The sequence below is a fragment of the Panicum hallii genome, chromosome 1 (assembly GCF_002211085.1).
Source record: "Panicum hallii strain FIL2 chromosome 1, PHallii_v3.1, whole genome shotgun sequence".
NCBI lineage: Eukaryota > Viridiplantae > Streptophyta > Magnoliopsida > Poales > Poaceae > Panicum > Panicum hallii.
The window spans coordinates 5788202-5808368 of NC_038042.1; the positions used below are offsets into that span (position 1 = coordinate 5788202).

At 47.2% G+C, this 20167-nt stretch overlaps 2 protein-coding genes across 2 annotated transcripts; one reads left to right on the top strand and one right to left on the bottom strand.

Annotated features, from left to right (window-relative positions):
• Positions 1-6596: 6596 nt before the first annotated feature.
• LOC112875170 (F-box/kelch-repeat protein At1g80440-like) lies at positions 6597-7954 on the bottom strand. The gene has a single exon (XM_025938914.1). The coding sequence runs from the start codon at positions 7932-7934 to the stop codon at positions 6756-6758; it is 1179 nt and encodes a 392-aa protein (XP_025794699.1). The 5' UTR covers positions 7935-7954; the 3' UTR covers positions 6597-6755.
• A 5758-nt stretch (positions 7955-13712) lies between these two features.
• Positions 13713-19956, top strand: LOC112878872 (probable ADP-ribosylation factor GTPase-activating protein AGD14). Its single transcript, XM_025943113.1, has 14 exons — positions 13713-13949; positions 14064-14192; positions 15468-15529; positions 15715-15802; positions 15885-15946; positions 16036-16129; positions 16214-16735; positions 16885-17343; positions 17428-17595; positions 18214-18318; positions 18674-18850; positions 18961-19081; positions 19164-19230; positions 19416-19956. Exons 2-14 carry the CDS (start codon positions 14094-14096, stop codon positions 19531-19533), a joined length of 2142 nt encoding a protein of 713 aa, XP_025798898.1. The 5' UTR covers positions 13713-13949; positions 14064-14093; the 3' UTR covers positions 19534-19956.
• Positions 19957-20167: the final 211 nt, after the last annotated feature.

Genomic DNA, 20167 nt, shown 5'->3' on the forward strand with positions numbered 1-20167 from the left:
AAAGTCTGCACAGTGATTTTAGTTGGCAATGGAGAAAAGACAAATTTCTGTAAGATAATTCGCTTCAAGGAAGGGCACCAATGGATATCACGCTGGCCTGCTGCAAACTAGCCTGCTGCAAGAACTACTCAGTAGCAACAGGATTACCAACCAAAAGATGGATGCGTGGATTGAGAAGAATGAACACTGAAGAGGCCGTAAGACAGTTCACATAGCGCTGGGCAGCCCTGCAAGATATTCAGCTAACACAAGCAGAAAACCAGATCATATGGATGCTTAATGCAAAGGGCGATTACTCAGTTGAATCAGCCTACCCAGCCCAATTCATTGGATCGCATCCCGATTACCAATGGGAAAAAAAAATCTGGAATGCAGAGGTAGAAAATAAATGTGCCTTCTTCACTTGTTTCCTTGTTCAACGGAAATTTCCGATGGCAGACAAAATCGTTGCACGAAGTGGGCGGGCCAATCTGATCTGTCAGCTATGCAGTACAACACAGGGACCAGGAACATAATGCTGTACTGTTGGACCAGGAACAGCCTGTGATCAAACCCAACACAGGGTGAACAAAACAGCCTGATGCTTGTTGTAATTTTCTTTTTCCCTTCAGCATACAGATACAGTCTGTAAATACTAGTGCCTTTTCTTCTATAACGAATAGGTAGCGCACCTGCCTGAGCTTTTGCTCAAAACAAACAAAAAGGAACAGCTGCTGCTTGGGGAAGTAGTAATTTGCATTGGTTTGGCATGTATTGAGATGATCATAATGAATTGCTTTGTACATGCATACGATTGGATAGGATTATTAGAAATTATAAGCAAGCATGACACCTTAGTCATCCAGCAGTGACATACGGAAGGGAGGATTCAATTACTTGAGAACACAGACAAGCAGTTGCTGACCTTTTTGTGTAGAAACTGACTTGCCAATTAGGTTTAGGGATAATGTGGATTCTTTTTCTCAAAGTGATTGGCTGATGGATCCATGTGAGAATGTGATAGTTTATACATCCATCTGAGAATGTGATAGTCAGGAGCTGCAACATACAAAAACTAATGCTGGTCGAATGTAATAAGGTGAGCTAATCTAAAACTTGCCGATTGCTGCTGACTCTGACTGGCTGCTACCGTAGTTTGGCAAGCAAACTAATCTTAGAGACGCAGGTGAAGGCATAAAGACATGTTTTGCCTTTTGACACCCTTGAACATATCTCAAACGGCAAGCAAAGAGGGACAGCAGGAGAATAAAACATCTGCTGCTTGGAAAAAGTAGTGTAATTTCGTTTGGTCTGTATTGAGACAATCATGTGATTCGTTGTACATGCATAACACTAGGCAGGTGTCCTACGGATCTAATGCAGTGGAGCGGCTTTGGCCTGATGGCAATGAACTGCAGAGTGAAGCTCGAGCTCCAGGCAGCGTGCGCGGTCCTCCCTTTCCTTGCGGCTGCGGGCGACGATAGCGGCGCCCCGGATCCTCACCATGCGGCTCTGGTGCAAGAGCTACCTGATGTCGGGGGGGTGGGGGGGTGGGGGGGGGGGGGGGGGTGGATGTCGGGTCGGGTCATGTTCCTGTTCCAGCAGCTTCCCTGGTGCACCTTCCTCCCACGCAGCTCCTCCCAGCGCCAGTCCTCCAGCCCGGACGCCTCCGCCGCGCCGGCGCGCCGCTTCGTGCCCTGCTTCACCGCCGCGGCCGGCGCGCCGTCCACCTCCATGCCATCCATCTCCAACGGCGTCCCTCGTTTAATTTTCTCACCCCAACGACGCTGAGACTGGAGGGTTGGAGGTGCAATTAAGGTCACCAATTTACACCCCTAACGAGCATGTAGCCCTGGTGGAGGAGCTCCCTGATCTCGGGAGGGAAGTCCTCGCGCGCCTCGTCCTCCCGCGAATTCCACTTGGGAACCTTCCCGCGCAGCTGCTCCTCCTGGCGTCAGTCTCGCTCCAGCCCCGCCGCGTCCTCCGAGCCGGCGGGCCTCTTCTTCCCCCTGGCAGCGACGGCCGGCGCCAAGTCTATGTCCATGTCCATGTCCAACTCCTCTCCTCTCCTCTCTCGAAAAGAGATAAAGATGGCGGCGGCGGCTTCTTCTGATGGTGGAGCACGACCTTCCGGTTGCGAGCCTCGTGGTTTTATGCGTTGATGGATCCGATCGACTCCGAACCCAAGTCCGAACTTGACGAATATTATAGGAGTTTCGATGCTAAGGCACGGACGTCCGGACGAGGTGCTCTGACGTATATTTTAATAGTTGATTTTTGATATCGCAATCTTTATTTTCGCATATTTTATGATAAATATTGCATGAAATATAATGTTTACGCTGCTGCGGGAATTTTCGTATTCGAGAGTCAAACAATTTAATTAGTTTTTTCGTACATTTTCCAATGTTGCACCTATATATTTTGTAGATATCTTATTTCGATGTTGCAATGGCGCATCCATTGGGAAAGTTCCCATTGGACGTTCGGATGCTAGCAAGCCCGTTCTTGCAAAGGTCATGATATGCTTAGAGATGTTAGAGCTCGAAAACTGAAGAAGGCACTTGAATTGGGTGAAATAAAAAATAGGAGTGGTTTAAATCAAGAGATGGAATTGGCTAAACTCGGTGACACTAGATGAAGTTTTCACTATAAAACTATCTTGCATATCATTGACATGTATTCTACAATTCAGGAAGTACTCGAAACTCTTGGAAAAGATCCCACGTAAAAAGATGATTGGGCGAACATACATGCTATGGTTCTGATTTTTGAGCCATGTGAGTTTGTTTTCAAAGCACACTTGGTGCTTGTCATTCTTGGATACACAAATGAGTTATTCTAGTCATTGCAAAAGAGGGATTAAGATATTGTGAATGGAATATCATTTGTCAGTTTGGCAAAAAAAATGCAACAAATGAGGTCTCATAGGTGGGAAGGTTTCTTAGCAAAAGTTACAACATTTTGCAGAAAATATTCCATTGATATCCCTACAATGGATGGTAAATATGAGCCTCCTGGAAGATCCCATCGGTTTTACCCGGAACAAACAATGATGATTATTATAGAAGAGAAGTGTACATTGGTGTGATTGATAGAATTCATCAAGAGCTTGAGAATCGATTTGACGAAGTTAGTATAGAGTTGCTTCTTTGTATGTCGGTTTTGAATCCTTCCAATTCATTTGCCTCTTTCGATAAAAAAAGTACTTTGACTTGTAATTTTTTACCCTAAAGACTTTTCAAGTTCTCAATTGATGGAACTTGAACTCCAACTTGATACGTATATTGATGATGTGAGAGAGGATGATAGATTCCAAGGCCTAAAGTTACTTACTGAGCTATCTATTAAACTTGTTGCAATACAGAAACATGATCTTTAGTGAGAGAAGATGTGTGGAGGTTTTACACACGTGTTGGTGGCTATCGATAAATTTACCAAGTGGATCGAATACAAGCTAATTGCAACGCTCACTGCAGATCGAGTGGTTACTTTCATCCGCGATATCTTACACCGCTTTGGCTTCTCCAACACCATTATCACAGATTTGGGATCCAATTTCCACTCGTATCAGTTCTGGTATTTCTGTGAACGCAGATCCATTGAAGTGAAATATATTTCAGTAGCTCACCCGCGTGCCAATGGCCAGGTTGAGCGCGCCAACAATTTGATTCTTGATGGATCGAAGAAACGACTCTATGACGAGAACAGCAAAAAGAGCGGCAAGTGGATCAATGAGATATCATCAGTAGTCTAGGAGCTTCGTATACAGCCAAGTAAAGCCACATGCTAGTCACTTTTTTTCTCGTATACGGACCTGAAGCTATATTACCAGCTGATGTGATGTGGAAGTCTCCTCTACTGGAGATATTTGAAGAAGGCGAGGCGACGCTGCAAGACATCTCGAGCTCGACTCAGCTGAAGAAATCCGATGCAATGTATTGTTGCAATCGGCCTGCTACTTATAAGGAGTTCGTCGTTACCATAACAGGAACGTTCAACGACGCTCTTTCAACGCTGGAGATATGGTTCTTCGATGAATCCGGAATAATACTAGTCTACACAAGCTTAATTCACGACGGGAAGGATCTTTCATCGTGCACAAGGTTACAGGCCCTGAATCTTATCGCTTACAATGCTCGGATGGCAAGAAGGTACCAAATTCTTGGAATATTGAACATCTACGTCGGTTTCATCCTTAATCAACTGGAAACATCTTCTACTAGCGCCTGGAGATTGATACTACCAGTACAACTTCGTTTTACCGGTTTACGACCGGTGCTACGTGCAGATTTACTGAAGGGGTCTCGCTCCCATACTTCCAGTAACTTATTACTGGTTTCCGACTAGTATCTTGGGTTACTGAAAGAACCTTGCGCTCATACTTCCAGTACAACACTGTTCTACTGGTTTACGACTGGTATTGCACGCAAGTCTACTGAAGGGTCTCGCTCCCTTATTTTTTAGTAACATATTATTTATTTTCGACTTGTAGACTATGGTATTGAAGGGGCCTCGCTCCCATGATAAAAAGTTTACTAGTTTGCGACTAGCACTGCTTATGTTCGACTACTTGTCTTTACTACAATCCTAGACGGGATCGACTCCGACCAGATGGCTTCATCGATTGCTCAAGCACCAGCGGTTACTTGCTCCATGCTTGGGCTCGGGGGCTAGTGCCACCTTTATGCTACAACTACCTTATGCTTATCATCTGGCTCCTAGCTCGGGAGCAGCAACGACAAGGGACTCAGCGCATCTAAAGAGACAACTCTCATGTTTACATACTGGATCCTGTACAACAACTCAACAGTACACGACCCAAGAGGCTTTTAAAGATCTATCTTGAGTAGATGTTTTGTTAACTATTATTTCAGAGATTTTATTCCAAAATAAGGGGTTTGTTCAAATTATTACCCAGAAGATTTAGTTAGTCATTGGCTCTGGGCACAAAAGTTGATTTGAGAGGTAATTTTGGGTGTTTTTTGGGATGTTATTTGTTTAACCATTTTTCAGGGAATTCATCCCAAAAAAGAGATTTTCAAATTTACTACACCAATTTGCATATATTCACCATCAAATCTTTTCTGTCATACATTGCATGCCACGATTCTTTGGATCCTTTATTTTTCAAAACCTGGGGATTTGGATTCAAGGTTCGGGGGCTGCGGGATACGTGTCATGAATGACTTATTTTTCAAATTTGCTGCAAGATAAGGATAGAAGACTCAAGATTAAATTGATCCTCAGCTTGATTCTACGAGTCAAACTAAGTCTCGGGGGCTATTCCATATGGAGTGCGAGTTTAATCACACCTCATATAAAAAAGATTGGACAATTACTCGGGGTGTGAGCACCTCACAGTCTCGACACAGCCAAGGAAATATTTGGAGGACACCTTCAAGATGGAGTTTGGGAGAACTTGAAGACGCCTTTAGAAGTACTCGGACGCCTGCAGTACTCGGCTACGAAGAGCTCGGGGGCTTGTCCGACTCAGGTACACGGGACTGTCCACGTGGCACACTTCTTTTAGGATACGGGATGGGATATGGGTCACGCCCTACATCAGTTGTAACTAATCGTAATGCAGTAGGATTAGTCGTACAGTAGTGAAACTAGTCGGACACGGTAAAAAACTACCCGAGAAGTACTCGGGTACGACTACTTTGCTTGTGTCCGACTAGGAATTCCATGTAAGCCTGTCCTCCTAGACTATATAAGGACGGACAGGACCCTCTCGGGGACAATCATCATCAAAGGCAATAAAAACCACGCAGGACGTAGGGTATTACGCTCTCGGCGGTCCGAACCTATCTAAAACCTTATGTTCCTTTGCACCTTCGAGTTCCTGATCTCGGCGACACGCTACCTACAAACTCACCACCTCGGGAGTATACGTCGGTGGGTGTGGCGGTAAAACACCGACGTATGGTGTTTTTATCCTTAAATTGGCATTGATTCTACCCGTGGCAACTGCAACTGTGGAAAAAGTATTTTTTTGTGTTAAATCTAGTGAAGAATCAAATGAGAAATCGCATGTGCGATGAGTTATTGAATAATTGTTTGGTCACTTTTATTGAGCGTGAAATTTTCTCTAATACAAGTAAGGATGATATAATTCACACTTTCATGACCATGAGAAAGCCTAAAGCATAAGCATTAGACTAGATTAATATTGTAATCTTCTATATGTAAGATTTTATTGATGTTGCAACTTTTTATATTGTAAATTATTCGAGTTCTGAACTAATTTGTTGAATTGAATGTATTATGGGACCTTTTTACTTATGTTATTGTAAATTTGATCATTATATACCGTATTCTCACCGAACTGCTATTAGATCGTACCGGATCGCGTTTTGGATTTTTTTGCAAAGACTAAGCTAATTTCAATTCCTGGGTCCGCCGCTGGCGTGACCTCGAGCCTCATGGTTTTATGCGCTGATGGATCCGATCGACTCCGACCCCAAGTCCGAACTTGTCGAGGAAGGCAGCGCCGAATTCGACTAGACATCCAATTTTCAAAGGTGGCACCTCCTCGTCGCTGCGAGGGCGCGCGAAGGCCGAGGAGTCTGACATCGCCCCTCCGTTTCTGCATTGTCGAGCATCGGCCGCCATGACTGAAAGATGATTAACCTCGATGCTCTTGATTTGGGGTTTTGGGTCGGGGCTGGCTGGCCCGGCAACAACATCATGCTCATGCATTCGGTCGCGTCTATATCTGTACATCATGCTCACATTCACAACAGTGCAGCCGAATGGAGAAATTCTGCACTCTATATCTGTACACAGCATGCGGCCTGCACGTGCCCGGTGAACTCCGGCGGCGCGGCGGCGCGCGTCCACGACGGCGTCGCCGCCCCGCCGTGGCTCAGCACGTACACGGTCTGCTCGGCGCCGTGGCACGCGGAGCCGACGACGGCCACGCGGCCGTCCCCGAGCGCTGTGACCTCCGCCGCCGCCGCGCGCCCGTCCTCCGGCACGCGCGCCAACGTTCGCCACGCGCCGCCCTCGCCGGCGTCCCGCGCCATGACGTGTCCATCGCGGAGCATGTACATCGGGTCCGTGGCGGTCTCCGGCGCGGCGCAGCAGGTCCTCGGGCACGCGCCGTCCTCGATCACCCGCTCCCGCACGGCCCCCCACGACCAGGTGGCCGGGTCGAACGCCTCGGCGGAGCCCGCGAACCGGCCCTGCGCCTCCGTCGGGTACCCGCCGAGCGCGACGAACCTGGCGCCGGCACGGACGCCCCTGGCCTCGTCCCGCTCCCGCGCCATGTCCGGGAGCGCCGCCCACGCGTCGGCCGCGGCGTCGTACGCGGCCGCGGACCGCAGCGCGTTCTTCTCCTCGTCGTGGCCGCCCGCGACGAACACCCTGCCGCCGACAGCCGCGCACGCGAAGAACGACCGCCGCGGCGGCGGCATGTCCGCGCCGCGGCGCCAGAGGCCGACCACGAAGTCGTACACGTGCACCGCGGCCGTCGGCGCCCACGTCTCGGGGTCCCACCCGCCCAGCACCACCAGCTTCGTCGCCGGGCCCTCGCCGACCGCAGCGAGCTGGCAGAACAGCGGGAGGCCGCCGCCGCCACGCGCGCCGGGGAGGGCGGACAGCGGCGTCCACGTGCTGGCGCCCGGGTCGTGGAGCACGAGGCGGTACGAATAGCCCCCCGCGGCGGCGTACTTGCGCGCCGGGCCGGAGCCCGCGAGCGGGGGCCGCGCCTGCGCGAGCGCGAGGAGCGGGCGGGGCCGGCGGAGGCGGTGGTGGAAGGGCGACTCGACCTCCGCCTTCCACCCGCGCGAGACGCGGCGCGCGGCGGGGAGCTGGTCGAACCCGATTCGCACCAGGCACTCCCGGGCCAGATCCTCCGGGAGCCCCGGGATGAGTTCGCCCATGTCCGACGGCTCTAGCGCCGCCGCGGGCTCTTGCTTGCGATCGCCGGTGTCCGGACTGGGAATCATCTCGTGAGCTGTGGTGGATTGGATTGGTGGTGTGTGGGAGGGCGTGCCGGCAGGAGGGTTTATAAAGGCGGGGGTTTTTAGGATGGCAGCGGACGGGATTGGGCTGCTTGCAGTTGGATTGGATCGGACAGAGGCGTCGACGGCGGCGGTCGTCCACGGGAATGGCCTGGGAGAGCGACGGCGGGTCGCGGGTTTCTTTTCCGGCCGGCGTCCTTTTCGGCGGGGCCTTGGTTTATAGAAAACCGTGTATGTCTGTCCCCGTTGGTTTCGAAGCAGTCAAGCAGAGAGTCACACACTGTTTGTATATATATCATTGTATGCACTGCTAAATACTCGCATCTAGTCATTCTTCATTCTTGCACTCCGTTACTAAGAAAGTACTTATATAGATAAAGAAAAGGTGAGATCTCCAATACTCCAATTGAAACGCTTATCCAAGTGGTGTCGAGAAATGAAATTCTACGCTCTCCTTTTTCTTTCTTTTTTTTAGAAAAATAGGATTTAAACCCTGGCTATGTGCACATGAAATTCAAATCATGGCTGCTAGCTCCACTCTCTAATAAGTTAGCCAACCAGATTGAGTCCGCTTGTACTTTTTTTAGAGTCCTTTTTCTTTACTTTTCTTCTCTTCTCTTCTCTTCTCTTCTTTGAATTTTGCGAATAGACACTCTTTTTCTAATATTAATAAAAGGTTAAAAATGTTGGGTGCTCCTAAACTATCTTTTTAACAGGGTTGTAGTAGGTACTAGGTACTATGTGGTCTAAAACATACTGCTTCGAACACCCGGGTTAACAACGAGCACGACCTCTGCTCTGTAGCAAAAGAGTTGGTCACCCGTCTCCTCTCTAAGCTCTGTTCACGAACGCTGGCGCTTGCTTTTGATGGAGCTTTCCTTCGTTGGAAGCAAACTTGCAAATTAGGCTAAAAAAGGGCAACCTCGCAAATCCTATCCAAAATAAGATAAACATGCCCTGCCGATGATGCCCACGCCATCATTGCATAACTAGATCTTTAATTTCAGTGAGGCGCACAACTATCAGTGGAGTTATCTCTGCATCTGATACTTCAGATATGTTTGTCACGGCGGCCCGGTCATGTGACAGAGATGGCAGTGGCCAGTGGCGCGGTGGACCAGCATGAGGAGGCACAGAGGCAAGCAGCAAGCTATAGCTCCAGGAGCCAATGACATGGCCCATGGCCCCAACCAACCTCTATCTCTGCTGGACACAATATATATGCATGCAGTGTGTGTATACTGTGATCATTAGATGCTGATGCATTTGTTCTCATCTGCAATTTGTGGATCATCATATATTAGCCATCGGCAGGGCTTGGAGCTTTATCCAAGAATTCGGCTATCCAGGGGCAAAGCGGCAGCAGATAGAGATCACACGCTAAGAACTCGGGATGATTGCGCTGGAGCATGGATCGCAGACAGAGTCAGGAGCTGGTGATGTGACATGGGATCGCAATCATCGTCCCCAGAACGGCGGCGAGTCCTGTCACCGTGCCGGCCCCGGCAACTCCCCTGCCTGCTGATGGTTCTGCCGGCTGCCGGCCTATATCCGCGTCGTCCGCGCCTGGCAATGCAACCCCGCCGCCGCGCATGGCCCCCGCCGGCGTCCGCGTCTTCTCCGCCGCCTTGCCAGCGAGGCCGCGCTTGGGCTGGTGCGCCGGAGATGGATGCCGACGAGAGCAGCGCTGGAGCAGAAGCCGACGAGAACACCGACATTCAATTGTTCCATTGACCATCTTTAATCAAATTGTAGAATGTTTATAAATGTTTGGAAGATAATATATTGTTTATACATATAAAATAGTCAGGACAATATGTTTGTTAGAACATTTATATATGTTAGAACATTATAAAATGTTTCAAAGGAAAATGGTCCATGAAATAAATTTAAATGTTCCGGAGAAAATATTCTGAGATAAGTAAAAATATTCCATAAAGTATAATTTAAGCATAATCAATATTTTTTGAACTATATCTTTTTTCTATCCTTATTTGCACAAGAATCAATACTGTCGGTACATATAGACAGGGGTACCTCCTGCCAGTGTGTCCGTTCAGAGAGGCGCGGGGTTATCCGTAACCTCGCACTAAGTCTTTAGGTGACGGGGCGTACGGCACAGGGCTGACAGCTGGGAACACGGTCTCCGGACTTCCCCCCACGCTCTAGCAGGTCCGGCGCCTCCACGTGCCCACGAGGACAAGGTTCTCAGGAACAGCTACTGCTGGCCCCGACCACCACGGGGTGGTCTTGGGCCCCTACGTGTGAAGGCCGGACCCCCAGGGGATCTGTGCGCCTGTGCTAGCCAGGGCGGCACCGGACCTCCTCCCCGCATACCTCCCTTCCCTCCTCCCCGGATACCTCCCTTCCCTCCAGGGAGGAGGTCCGGTGCCGCCACATGCCCCTGGGGAAGCGGCTGCTAAAACCATCACCGCCACGTATCCGGTGGCAGCTAGTCTTCTACGGGAAGCCAGCCCAACCACCGTATTAAATGCGGGTGGTTGGGGTGCGCGTGCCCGAGACAGAGTATGGACTGTCCACTGATATATTGGGCAGGTATGCTGACACCACGGTAAGCCCGCCAGTTACCGAGGTGGTGCGTCGCATCACCGCACTGCGTGCGCGGGCGAGCGGCGTGTAGTCACATCACGGCGCCGCGCGCGTGAGCGAAGGGTCATAATGACCTGCTGCAGGAGGGTCGCGGCGTGCGCTGCTACAGTGCGCGGAGGCTACAGCACAGCAGGTCAACATCGCCCCTTCGCCTGTCAGCGGGAACTGATCCTACAGACAACACATGACACTGACAGCAGATACTGTGCTAGCGAGACGGCACATGATCATGCCCTAGTAGAGGATACGTACGGGAGCTAAAGAGGAAGATTTCCGAATCTGTAGCATTTAAAGCTCTAATATGTACGCCGGGTTCACCTGTTGGGACCCCGCTCAGTGTACGCGCCCCCCTTGAGCCTATAAATAGGAGGGCGCGCACGTTAGAACTCAAGTTTTTCCAAAGTCCCAGAAGCGCTCAAGCTTAGGCACACCCGCAGAAGCTCTCAAGCGCTCAAGCACACAAGCTTTCTCGCAAGCAATACAACACACAGTGGATGCAGGGTCTTACGCTCCGACGGCCTGGACCACTCTAAACACTTGTATGCTTTCCGTATTCATACGCCTCGATCTAGCATTCCTTAACTTCCTCAAACTCATCCTAAATTAGAATTAGGCGAGTACACTCCGCCACCCGGCTGGAGAAATTCTCCGACAAATACAATGTCAGCGCTTTCCTCCGTTGGACCATGCCCGCTGCGTGAGAATGAAAAAAAGAAGAAAGAAAGTGAAAAAAAAGGAAGAAAGAAACGAACTGGGCGATAAAACAAATAGTTGAAGCTACGCCATCGTGGGCCGTGCGCTTGCAAGTTTCGGCCTGCGTGGCTGTGTTCTGCGACGGCTGAGACGCCAGTTGCATGTGCGGAGAAAGGGAGCGGGGACTAGTCAACCCAGCTTGCACGCAGACAGGATCACAGGACCCACGGCGTGGTTGGTCGCTTGCGTTGCGTCGCTCGTCCTCCGGACTCGACGCAAACGGCGGGCCAGGCTACTGAAATCGGGGGCCCACCTCACCGCTCACGGCTCCGGCATCAGCAGCCAGGAGACGTCCACGTCACGCGGGATCCCTCTCCGCGTCTGCTCTGCCTGCCGAGTTGTCAAAAACCAGCCACATGAAAGGACACAGCACACTAGCAGATATGAATGAAGGGCGTTTTTTGTCTGAAAAATGGCAAAATTTCACACAACAGTGATCGATTTGAAACGGACCTAAGTGGCCATCCATCCTTGTAAGATGACGGCGTCAAGCGCACTATCGCACCACTACTTCTCTTTTGTCGAAACAAAACGAGAGGAAAGAAAGGATTCCTGCAAATTTGAGATCCATTCCTGGAATACAAGTTGTGGTATCCAACCTTCCATTTTATCTGTTCCAATGGACCAGCCAGCGTGCTCGCCGCCGGCACATGCATGGCTCTTGTTTGACCGAGAAAATCAACAGCGTGCCTTTTTCTTTGACATGATTCGAATGGAGAGATGACTGAAGAGACCAGGAATAAAACGGGGATTGGAGCAGAAGAAAGTCAAGTCAAGAGGATTTTCGGCATGGAATAGGCTAACTAATGATCATCGATCAGCACAAATTCTTGTCACTGCTACTAGCTAGACGCTGGTGCTCGGGGCAAATTAGTTGCAGATCCGCGTGCGTCATCCTCATCAGGCCTCTAAACACATGCCTCGCACCAGGAGGATTTCAGATAACAAATTTATGGTTTGTTCGGGTTTCATTTTAGTTTATTAGCTGTTTGTTAAAAAATTATAAAAGTATATGGTATTCTCTTGGTTCAGCATGCAAGTCGTTTAATGAATTATACGTACCAAACTTATTTTTAACTCATGACCATGATATATAAAGTTTACATAGATGATGATTTTGAGATAAATCTTATGTTATGATACTAGATTCATCATGAAAAGTATTTGTAAACTAATTTAAAACCAGACAAACCCACTACAAGTCATTTTACTTACGAGCAAGATCCCACGAAGTATGGTGTAAACAACATCACGAGGCCACCTCATTTTGTGCGTGGAGCACAAATCAAAACAAAAAAAAAATACTATAAGCGTCACATGATTGCAAGCTTTCTTGTTACCGTGTCAGCTTGGATCTTAATTCTAGACTAGAAGCGCCAGAACTCCCTTTGGTCAAAATACTAGAAACCATTTACTTTTAAGGTCATATGATTGCAAACTTTGACCACTAATTTCTACTGCAATGCGGTTATAACATCTACTCCCTCCGTTCCAAATTGTATGTCGTTTTGGTAAATCTGTATACATAGTTTTTGCTACGTATACGCTGTGCCTAATTTATATATCATGATTGGCTAAAACGAGGTACAACTTGGAAGTATAACAAACTAAAGGCATTACAAAACTATTATTTTTCAAGACAAAAGCAAAGAATGATTTTTACTGCATAATCTGAGAGCAAATATGACAGGGTTCAAAAGTAGAAGACGAGAAAGAAAAGCCCACCCCACCATCATCTTCCATACATGCGTCCAACTCATGTGCATGGCCGCACAGCCCAGCCGCCATTTAAAAAAGGCAAAAACACTTGGAGTCTTTCCTGTAATCACCTCCTGTCGGTGATTTAGGGTCCGTTCGGATCCACCCCAAATAGCAAAACGTCAAATGGCAAAATTTTTGCTCCTGTCACCTCAGATGTTTGGACGCTAATTAGAAGTATTAAATATAGTTTAATTAAAAAACTAATTACATAGATGAGGACTAAATGACGAGACGAATCTATTAAGCCTAATTAATTCATAATTAGCAAAATTACGGTAGTATTTGCCCTTATGCACTTTGGGGTGTTTGGATCCAAAAGTGCAAAAAAAAGTGCAAAAGAGCAAAAATTTTGCACTTTCTGTTTCTCTTTCCCATTCATCCGAACGCAGCCTAGCACTTCCCCCAGGTATCATTAGCCAGCTAGCTACACTACACGAACTCGAAACAACCCACCTACAGCTCACCGCGCACCCACCCGAGCCGAACCCCAACCGTCGCTGCCACGCGGGCCCCGTAAACCCCCCGGCCCCACCCCTCCCGCCCCTCTAGAAGCCGCCTCCCCGGCGACCGGCTGCACCCGGTCCCGGGCAGCGGCTGACCGGCAGCCTCCGCGCCGCCCTTCTTCCACCCTCCCGGTCACCTCACCTCCTCCACCTCCCCCACGAGGGAAAAGTTTTTTTTTTTCCTCCCCCTGTTAACAGCACGCGCAGCGAAGCAACCCAGCAGCAACAAAAGAGGCGAGCCTTTTCGCTCGCCGCTGCCACCGCCGCCACCTCGTCGCCTCGCCTCGGCCTCGCGCGCGCGCGGGGGATCTCGCGCTCGCTCGCCGCACGCACCGAGGAGGGAGGGAGGGAGGGAGGGCGCTCCCGTACGCAGGTGAGGGGCGGGTCGGTTGGGCTGCGGCGATCCGGGGGGCGGATCTGGCCGGATCTCGGGGCATTTCGGCGGGGTTTTGGGTGTGATTTTGTTTGCTCGGCTGTGGGTTCGCAGGGTTTGGAGGCGCGGGGCGATCCGGCGGCGATGGGAAGCAGGGTCAAGGAGGACGAGAGGCACGAGCGGATCATACGGGGACTGCTCAAGCTGCCCGCCAACAAGCGTTGCATCAACTGCAACAACTTGGTGAGTCCCCTCGCCCGGATTTCTCGAGCGCGCTTGCTAAATGTGGACGGGTTTGGGGGATGAGAAGCTAGAAGGTGGGGTTGCTTGTTTGAGCTCGCTCGGGTTGGCTTGGCTGGGCTGCACCCACCGCAATGCCTCGTTGCTTGTTGCTGCGAATGGTGCACGCACGGCATACCGGGAGGTTTCATTTTTTGTTCGGAGACTGGCGTTTTATTGGGTTGTTTAAGATTCAAGCCCTGCTGAAATGGAATGGTATGCAGCCTTGACGCAGGAGATTAGGATTAGCTTCATCATTGTCGTAGTCGCACAACATTGTTTCGCTGCCTGCAAGATATGCGGCCGTTACGATTCTCTGTCTTATTTGCATGACGTTTTGGACCTAAAACTAGAATGCAGCGAGTCAATGATTAACAGGAATTCAACCTATTTGATTATGAAATATGCATTGTTTGTGCCTCGAAGTGGATAGCTAGCAATGACCAAGGCAATCAAATGCAAAAGTTGTGCCTGAGGCATGAGGTACTTGTATTGTCTTATGTTTAGGAAACAATACATTGATCTTCCACCATATTTAGGGCCTTGTGACTTTATAAGCAAAAATGAGAAGGAAATATCTCCTTGTAAATGAAAAAAAAGACTTATAAATTTCAGAGAATATATATTAAGGAAGTTTCATGTATAAGTTGATATCATGTCAGATCATTTTGTTAATATCATACTTCGTAGTGTATTCACCTATGCGGCACATGAATGATGTTAAAAAACAAACTAATATTTAAGCCAAAGATCTCAAAACACCTGCTATTTGTGGAACTGCATTTTGTTTTGTTAAGGACCTACTAAATGCCCGTGGTTAGGAGTTAGGACTACCCTACTGCCCTTTTCCTTCTTTTTTTCTTCTTCCTCACAGGAGCTCTGTCATGCTGGGAGGTGATGCTTGAGGTTACTCTACTCCCTTAGTGGCCAAGTAGACATCGTGTGTGCATTTGACTGAACTGCTACCTTGTATCTCAGCAAACGCCGGCCATTAGTATCCTTATATTCCATTTTCCTTTTAAAGTGAACTGACGAGTTTTAACTGCTGGATAACTTGTCTACCTTGTTTCCTCTTTTGCACTGATTTGCTTACCTTGTCCACTTAAAAGTGTATTGATTCTGCAGGACCTTCTGTACATATCTTGCTTAGATATTAGAATTGTATTTGTTTATCAGGACATCCCCCCTACTGTTCCGCTCAAAATAAGAACAATGATATGCATATGCTGATTTGAACAGGGACCACAATATGTCTGCACAAATTTCTGGACCTTCGTTTGTACCAATTGCAGTGGAGCACAGTAAGATTCTTATTCAGTCCTCTTTCAGTTTAGATGACCAAGCACTCTAGCTTTCCCCTTCGTTTTGTTTAATCATGTTTGATTTGATGGAGTGAACTAACGGGCCCACTAGTCCGGCAGTCCCCACTCCTCAATTTAGATATGTTGCTCCTTTTGTTAATAAATCACTTTGTTTTTTCTCCTAGTCGGGAGTTCACGCATCGAGTGAAATCAATTTCCATGGCCAAATTTACCGCGCAAGAAGTTACGGCCCTTCAAGAAGGAGGAAACGAGGTAGCTTCTCTCTCACCTGTTTTTCTAGTTTTCTGTAAATTTGATGTCTTCTATTTACGGCATCGTTTTGCTTGACCTGTAGCGTGCTAGAGAAGTATTTTTCAAGGAATGGGATCCTCAACGCAATGGATACCCTGACAGCAGGTTACCTTCTTTTTTTAGTAATTCCTTCTTTTTGGACACAACCACTTTACTTCGTATTCGGAAGCATGATACGTTTCTTTTGGTCTCAGTAATGTTGATAAATTGAGAAACTTCATTAAGCATGTGTATGTGGAACGAAGATACACAGGAGAAAGAAGTACTGATAGGCCACCTAGGGGAAAGGTGATGCTGTCTCCTTACTGCTCTAAGAGTTTCTCCTCTGTAACCAATCCCTATTCACTCTGCTGATTGATTGCCATCTTTCAGGATGACAAGGACGAGTATAGTGAAAATAGGAGATCTGATGGAAATTGGGGTGGTTCAAGAAGTCCACCAAATGGAAGTTATTCTGACCGTCGGAGTTATAGTGGACGGAGTGATGACAGAAACTCCAGATATTCCTATGGAGATCGTAGTCCTGGCTATGACCAAAATGACTATAAGAAAAGTCCTCGCTACTTTGAGGGTGTCGATGATAGATCTGGAAAAACAACTCCGGTTCAAAGGTTTGAGGACCGCAGGTTTTCCGAACCAAGGAGGCCAGATAGTGGATCTCCAGACTTTCAGAAAGAAGCAGATGGTTCTAGTCCTGTTGTACGGCCAGTGAGGGATATATTGGGTGACAATGCTCCTCAACTTCGGGTTGGTGAGCCTTCAAAGCCAGCTGCTGAACCTCCGAAACCAACTGTACCCAGACCAATTGATCCTCCAAAGCCAACTGTAGCCAGACCGATTGATCCTCCAAAGCCAAATGGAACCAGGGCAATTGATCCTCCACCATTGGCAAAGGTTGTACTTGACACTCCTGACATTTCTGTTCTTTTAGAATCACTTTTGGATTCTATCGAAATATCAGCATACTATTGTGTGCATGTTCTTTTTAAGCTGGAATTCGATAAAAGAGATCTTATTGTTCCTCTTGTGTGTTCATAATGTAGACGATGTCTAGTGCCAGCAGCATTGCTTCTTCTGAGGGGACTTCAGAACCGACGAAGGTCACAAATGCAGTGAGTTTAATTGATTTTAGTGCAGATCCTGAACCTCCTGCACCTGCACCACCACCACAGCCAGCCTCTACGACTCAACAGCATCCTGTTAATGCAATGGCACCACAGCCTGTTCATGAACAAGGGAAAAGTCCTTCTGTGAGTGGTGGTGACTGGGCCTCTTTTGATGCTTTTGGCCAACAACAAACACCACAAACAAGCAGCAGTGCAAATCCACTTGAGTCTGCACTTGCGCAGCTGTCATTCTCCGAAGCACCCTCTGCACGCAATGTGTCAGCTTTTCCAGCTTCAATTGGTCCCACTCTGAAACCGAATGATGGAGGACATTCATCCATTGTAGATCAGTCACATAACTTGTTTGATGCGCCCTTTGGAATCTCAGGCAACCAGGTAGTTATGTTTGCATGAAAACTTCAAGGTGTATACACTCAGCCCATTTTCCTAAAAAAATAGTTCACTTGATTCCTTTCTTAGGCCCCAACAGTAATGTCCAACCAAGGATCTGCAGTTCAACAATCACCTCTTGCTGCCCATACAGCTGGACTTCCATCTCAAGTAACTGCAAAACAACAAGGAACCAGTGGTATTCAAGGAGCAGCTTCTACTGACAGTAAATCCAGTGGCAGGAAAGAACTTCCAGCGGTACGTCATATGCAACTATTTGTGTGTTTGTATCTTCTCACATTGGTGAGCTATTTCTTGATTCCATGTAATACCATTTAATGTATTACGTCCTCTGTTCCAAATTTAGGTTGTTTTAGTTTTGTCCTAAGCCAAACTTCTCGAACTTAGATCAGGTTTATAGGAACTATCATGTGGACTTATAATGTTCTGATATAGGTGCAGTTTTGTAGAACAATTCATGCCTTGGTACGGCCACATTTTTTTTATTTTATGTGTTTGAATGCACTATCTGGGTTGGCTGACAAATTACTCAGGAAGAAAATAATGATTAGTTTTTTTTAAAAAAAAGTTGTTCAAGCCATGATTAGGTGGAAAAATCATCATAATTATTGCTTTGAACCTTTGGTTTCTGTAGAGTAGCACTTTGAATGACCAGAAATGCTTGCTAATCCATACATATTGGTACACTTGTGTTCTCTTTTTATTATCACTCGTGTTCATTTGCAAGATTGTTATCCAATTGTCAATTGAAGAAAAGTGTACAAGTTGTAGAAAATAAATATATGTTGATGGATCTGACACCATGCCTTTCAACAAAGTCATTTACACATACTTGACAGACTAAACTTGTCACAGGATATCTTTGCTGCACTATATCCAACATCAACTCCAATGATGCCTGGTTGGCAAAGAGCTCCCCAATTTGGAATGGGATATGGCATGCAATATCCTGCTGGAGTGGTATCTTTTCATTCTCATGTCTAGTATATTATGCACCTGAGTTGGTACTATTTTTTTTTATCGGGGCATCTGTGTTCTTACCCCTACTTTACAGTACAATTGTGATTTTACCCTCATTTTTCTTAACTTTGTAATTTGCCGTTACTGAATCAAGTCAACGCGATTTTGCCCCTAGTCAACGGTCAAAACAGGGGCAGAATTGCGTTGAATAGGGGCAAAATCACGTTGACTTGTGAATAGTAAGGGCAAGATCACAAAGTTAAGAAAAACGAGGGTATAACCACAATTGCACTGCAAAGTAGGGGCAAGAACACCAATTTCTCTTTTTTATCTTACACATGGAATGCTCTGCCAGTTCCAGGGATTGCAAGGATATCCTCAAGCAGCGTTTCCTCAACCCACATATCAACAACCTGTATATCCGCAACATGCAAATCCGCAACATGCATATCCCCAACCCCAACCCCAACCTGTGAAAGCTTCAAATCCTTTTGATCTTGGGAATGAACCAGCTCCAATTCAAGCTCACATGGTATGATTAAAGTGTCTATTTTAGAAAGGGATCTTTTTCCATATTCTGCATGCTTATTTTGTTAACATGTACGTTACTTGTTCCATTAACATAATTGTATATTTCCGCAGCCCCTATCTGGCCCCCCAGGAGCATCAGCAGGCACAACTCCCCAAACCTTACTTGGCACCTCTAGTTTTGGTGTTCCTCCACAGCAACCTCACCAGCTCTATCAATCGGCCGCACCTCCAAGTAATTACATATTTAGCCATCACAATCTTGCTCTTTGTTACCAATATTTTTGCATGCTGTGCTAATTTTTGCTTCAATTCAGGTCCTTTCATGATGCAGCAAGTTCAAAACAGCATGCCCCAGCAACCACCTAATAGCATGCATGCCATGTGAGTAAATACTATTTTTACTAAATCTTCCCAAGTGACTATGCAAATGTGATTTAATTATTGATTTGTTCTATCTGTCGCATCCCTGGATTATGCTAAAAGCAACCTACTTTAAACTACAAAACATCAACCTGTCCGAAAACACCTGATCTGGTTTCAACTAACGTGTGACACTGACATCACAGGCAACAAGGTCTGGGTTCCTTGAACATGGGTTTTGATCAGCAAGTTCCTCCCAGATACCCCCAGCCAGGCACCCCACCTTCCTACGGCTCTGTTGCGGGTAGCAATCCTTTTGGGTAAAAGAACTATTCAATGTTGAAATACCTGTACTTTCTTCACCAGACCAAGGGTTTGCAGCACTCGGCGGGACAAACATGCATCGACACCCTCAAAGAGAATGTGTTTCATACAACCGGTTGTGTATTTTGTTGCCCGTAATCTGTTGTACAACTTGTTTCCAAGCGAATGTAACTCTTGTTTTGGAGGGCGTGAGATGCATGCCGCCCCATTCCTTGTATATTTTGTGTCCGGCGCATTCTGCTTGTATTGCATAGTTTGTATATTTTGCATTCGTTTGTTATCTTGGAGAATATCAGATGTATTAGCTCAGCATGTCGTTTCTAGTGCAGTTGGATATTCAATTTACTGTGGATGATATAGGACTGTATACTCGATCAGGTGTATAATTGTGATAACTGGTACAACCAATTTTGTTATTTTGCCTACTGTGTTGGGAAGATCATTTATTTCTTTTGTGGAATTTCCGTGAGAAAATTTCAAATTCTGTTTGTATTATTAGGATTTTTTTTTCACGGACACAAACGACTTACAGGTTTGGCGTATAAATGGAAAATATTATTTATAAGTACGGCACCAAAATTTGATAGCCCATATAGGCCCAACTCGACGCAATTTCAGCCTAGCCTTGCACCGC

Bases quoted from the DNA above. Each gene is read 5' to 3' on its own strand.
- LOC112878872 (XM_025943113.1), top strand. From the start codon at position 14,094: ATGGGAAGCAGGGTCAAGGAGGACGAGAGGCACGAGCGGATCATACGG. The intron at 15,530-15,714 runs GTAAGATTCTTA...TTTTTCTCCTAG, and splicing joins ACCAATTGCAGTGGAGCACA to TCGGGAGTTCACGCATCGAG. The intron at 19,231-19,415 runs GTGAGTAAATAC...CTGACATCACAG, and splicing joins CCTAATAGCATGCATGCCAT to GCAACAAGGTCTGGGTTCCT.
- LOC112875170 (XM_025938914.1), bottom strand. From the start codon at position 7,934: ATGATTCCCAGTCCGGACACCGGCGATCGCAAGCAAGAGCCCGCGGCG.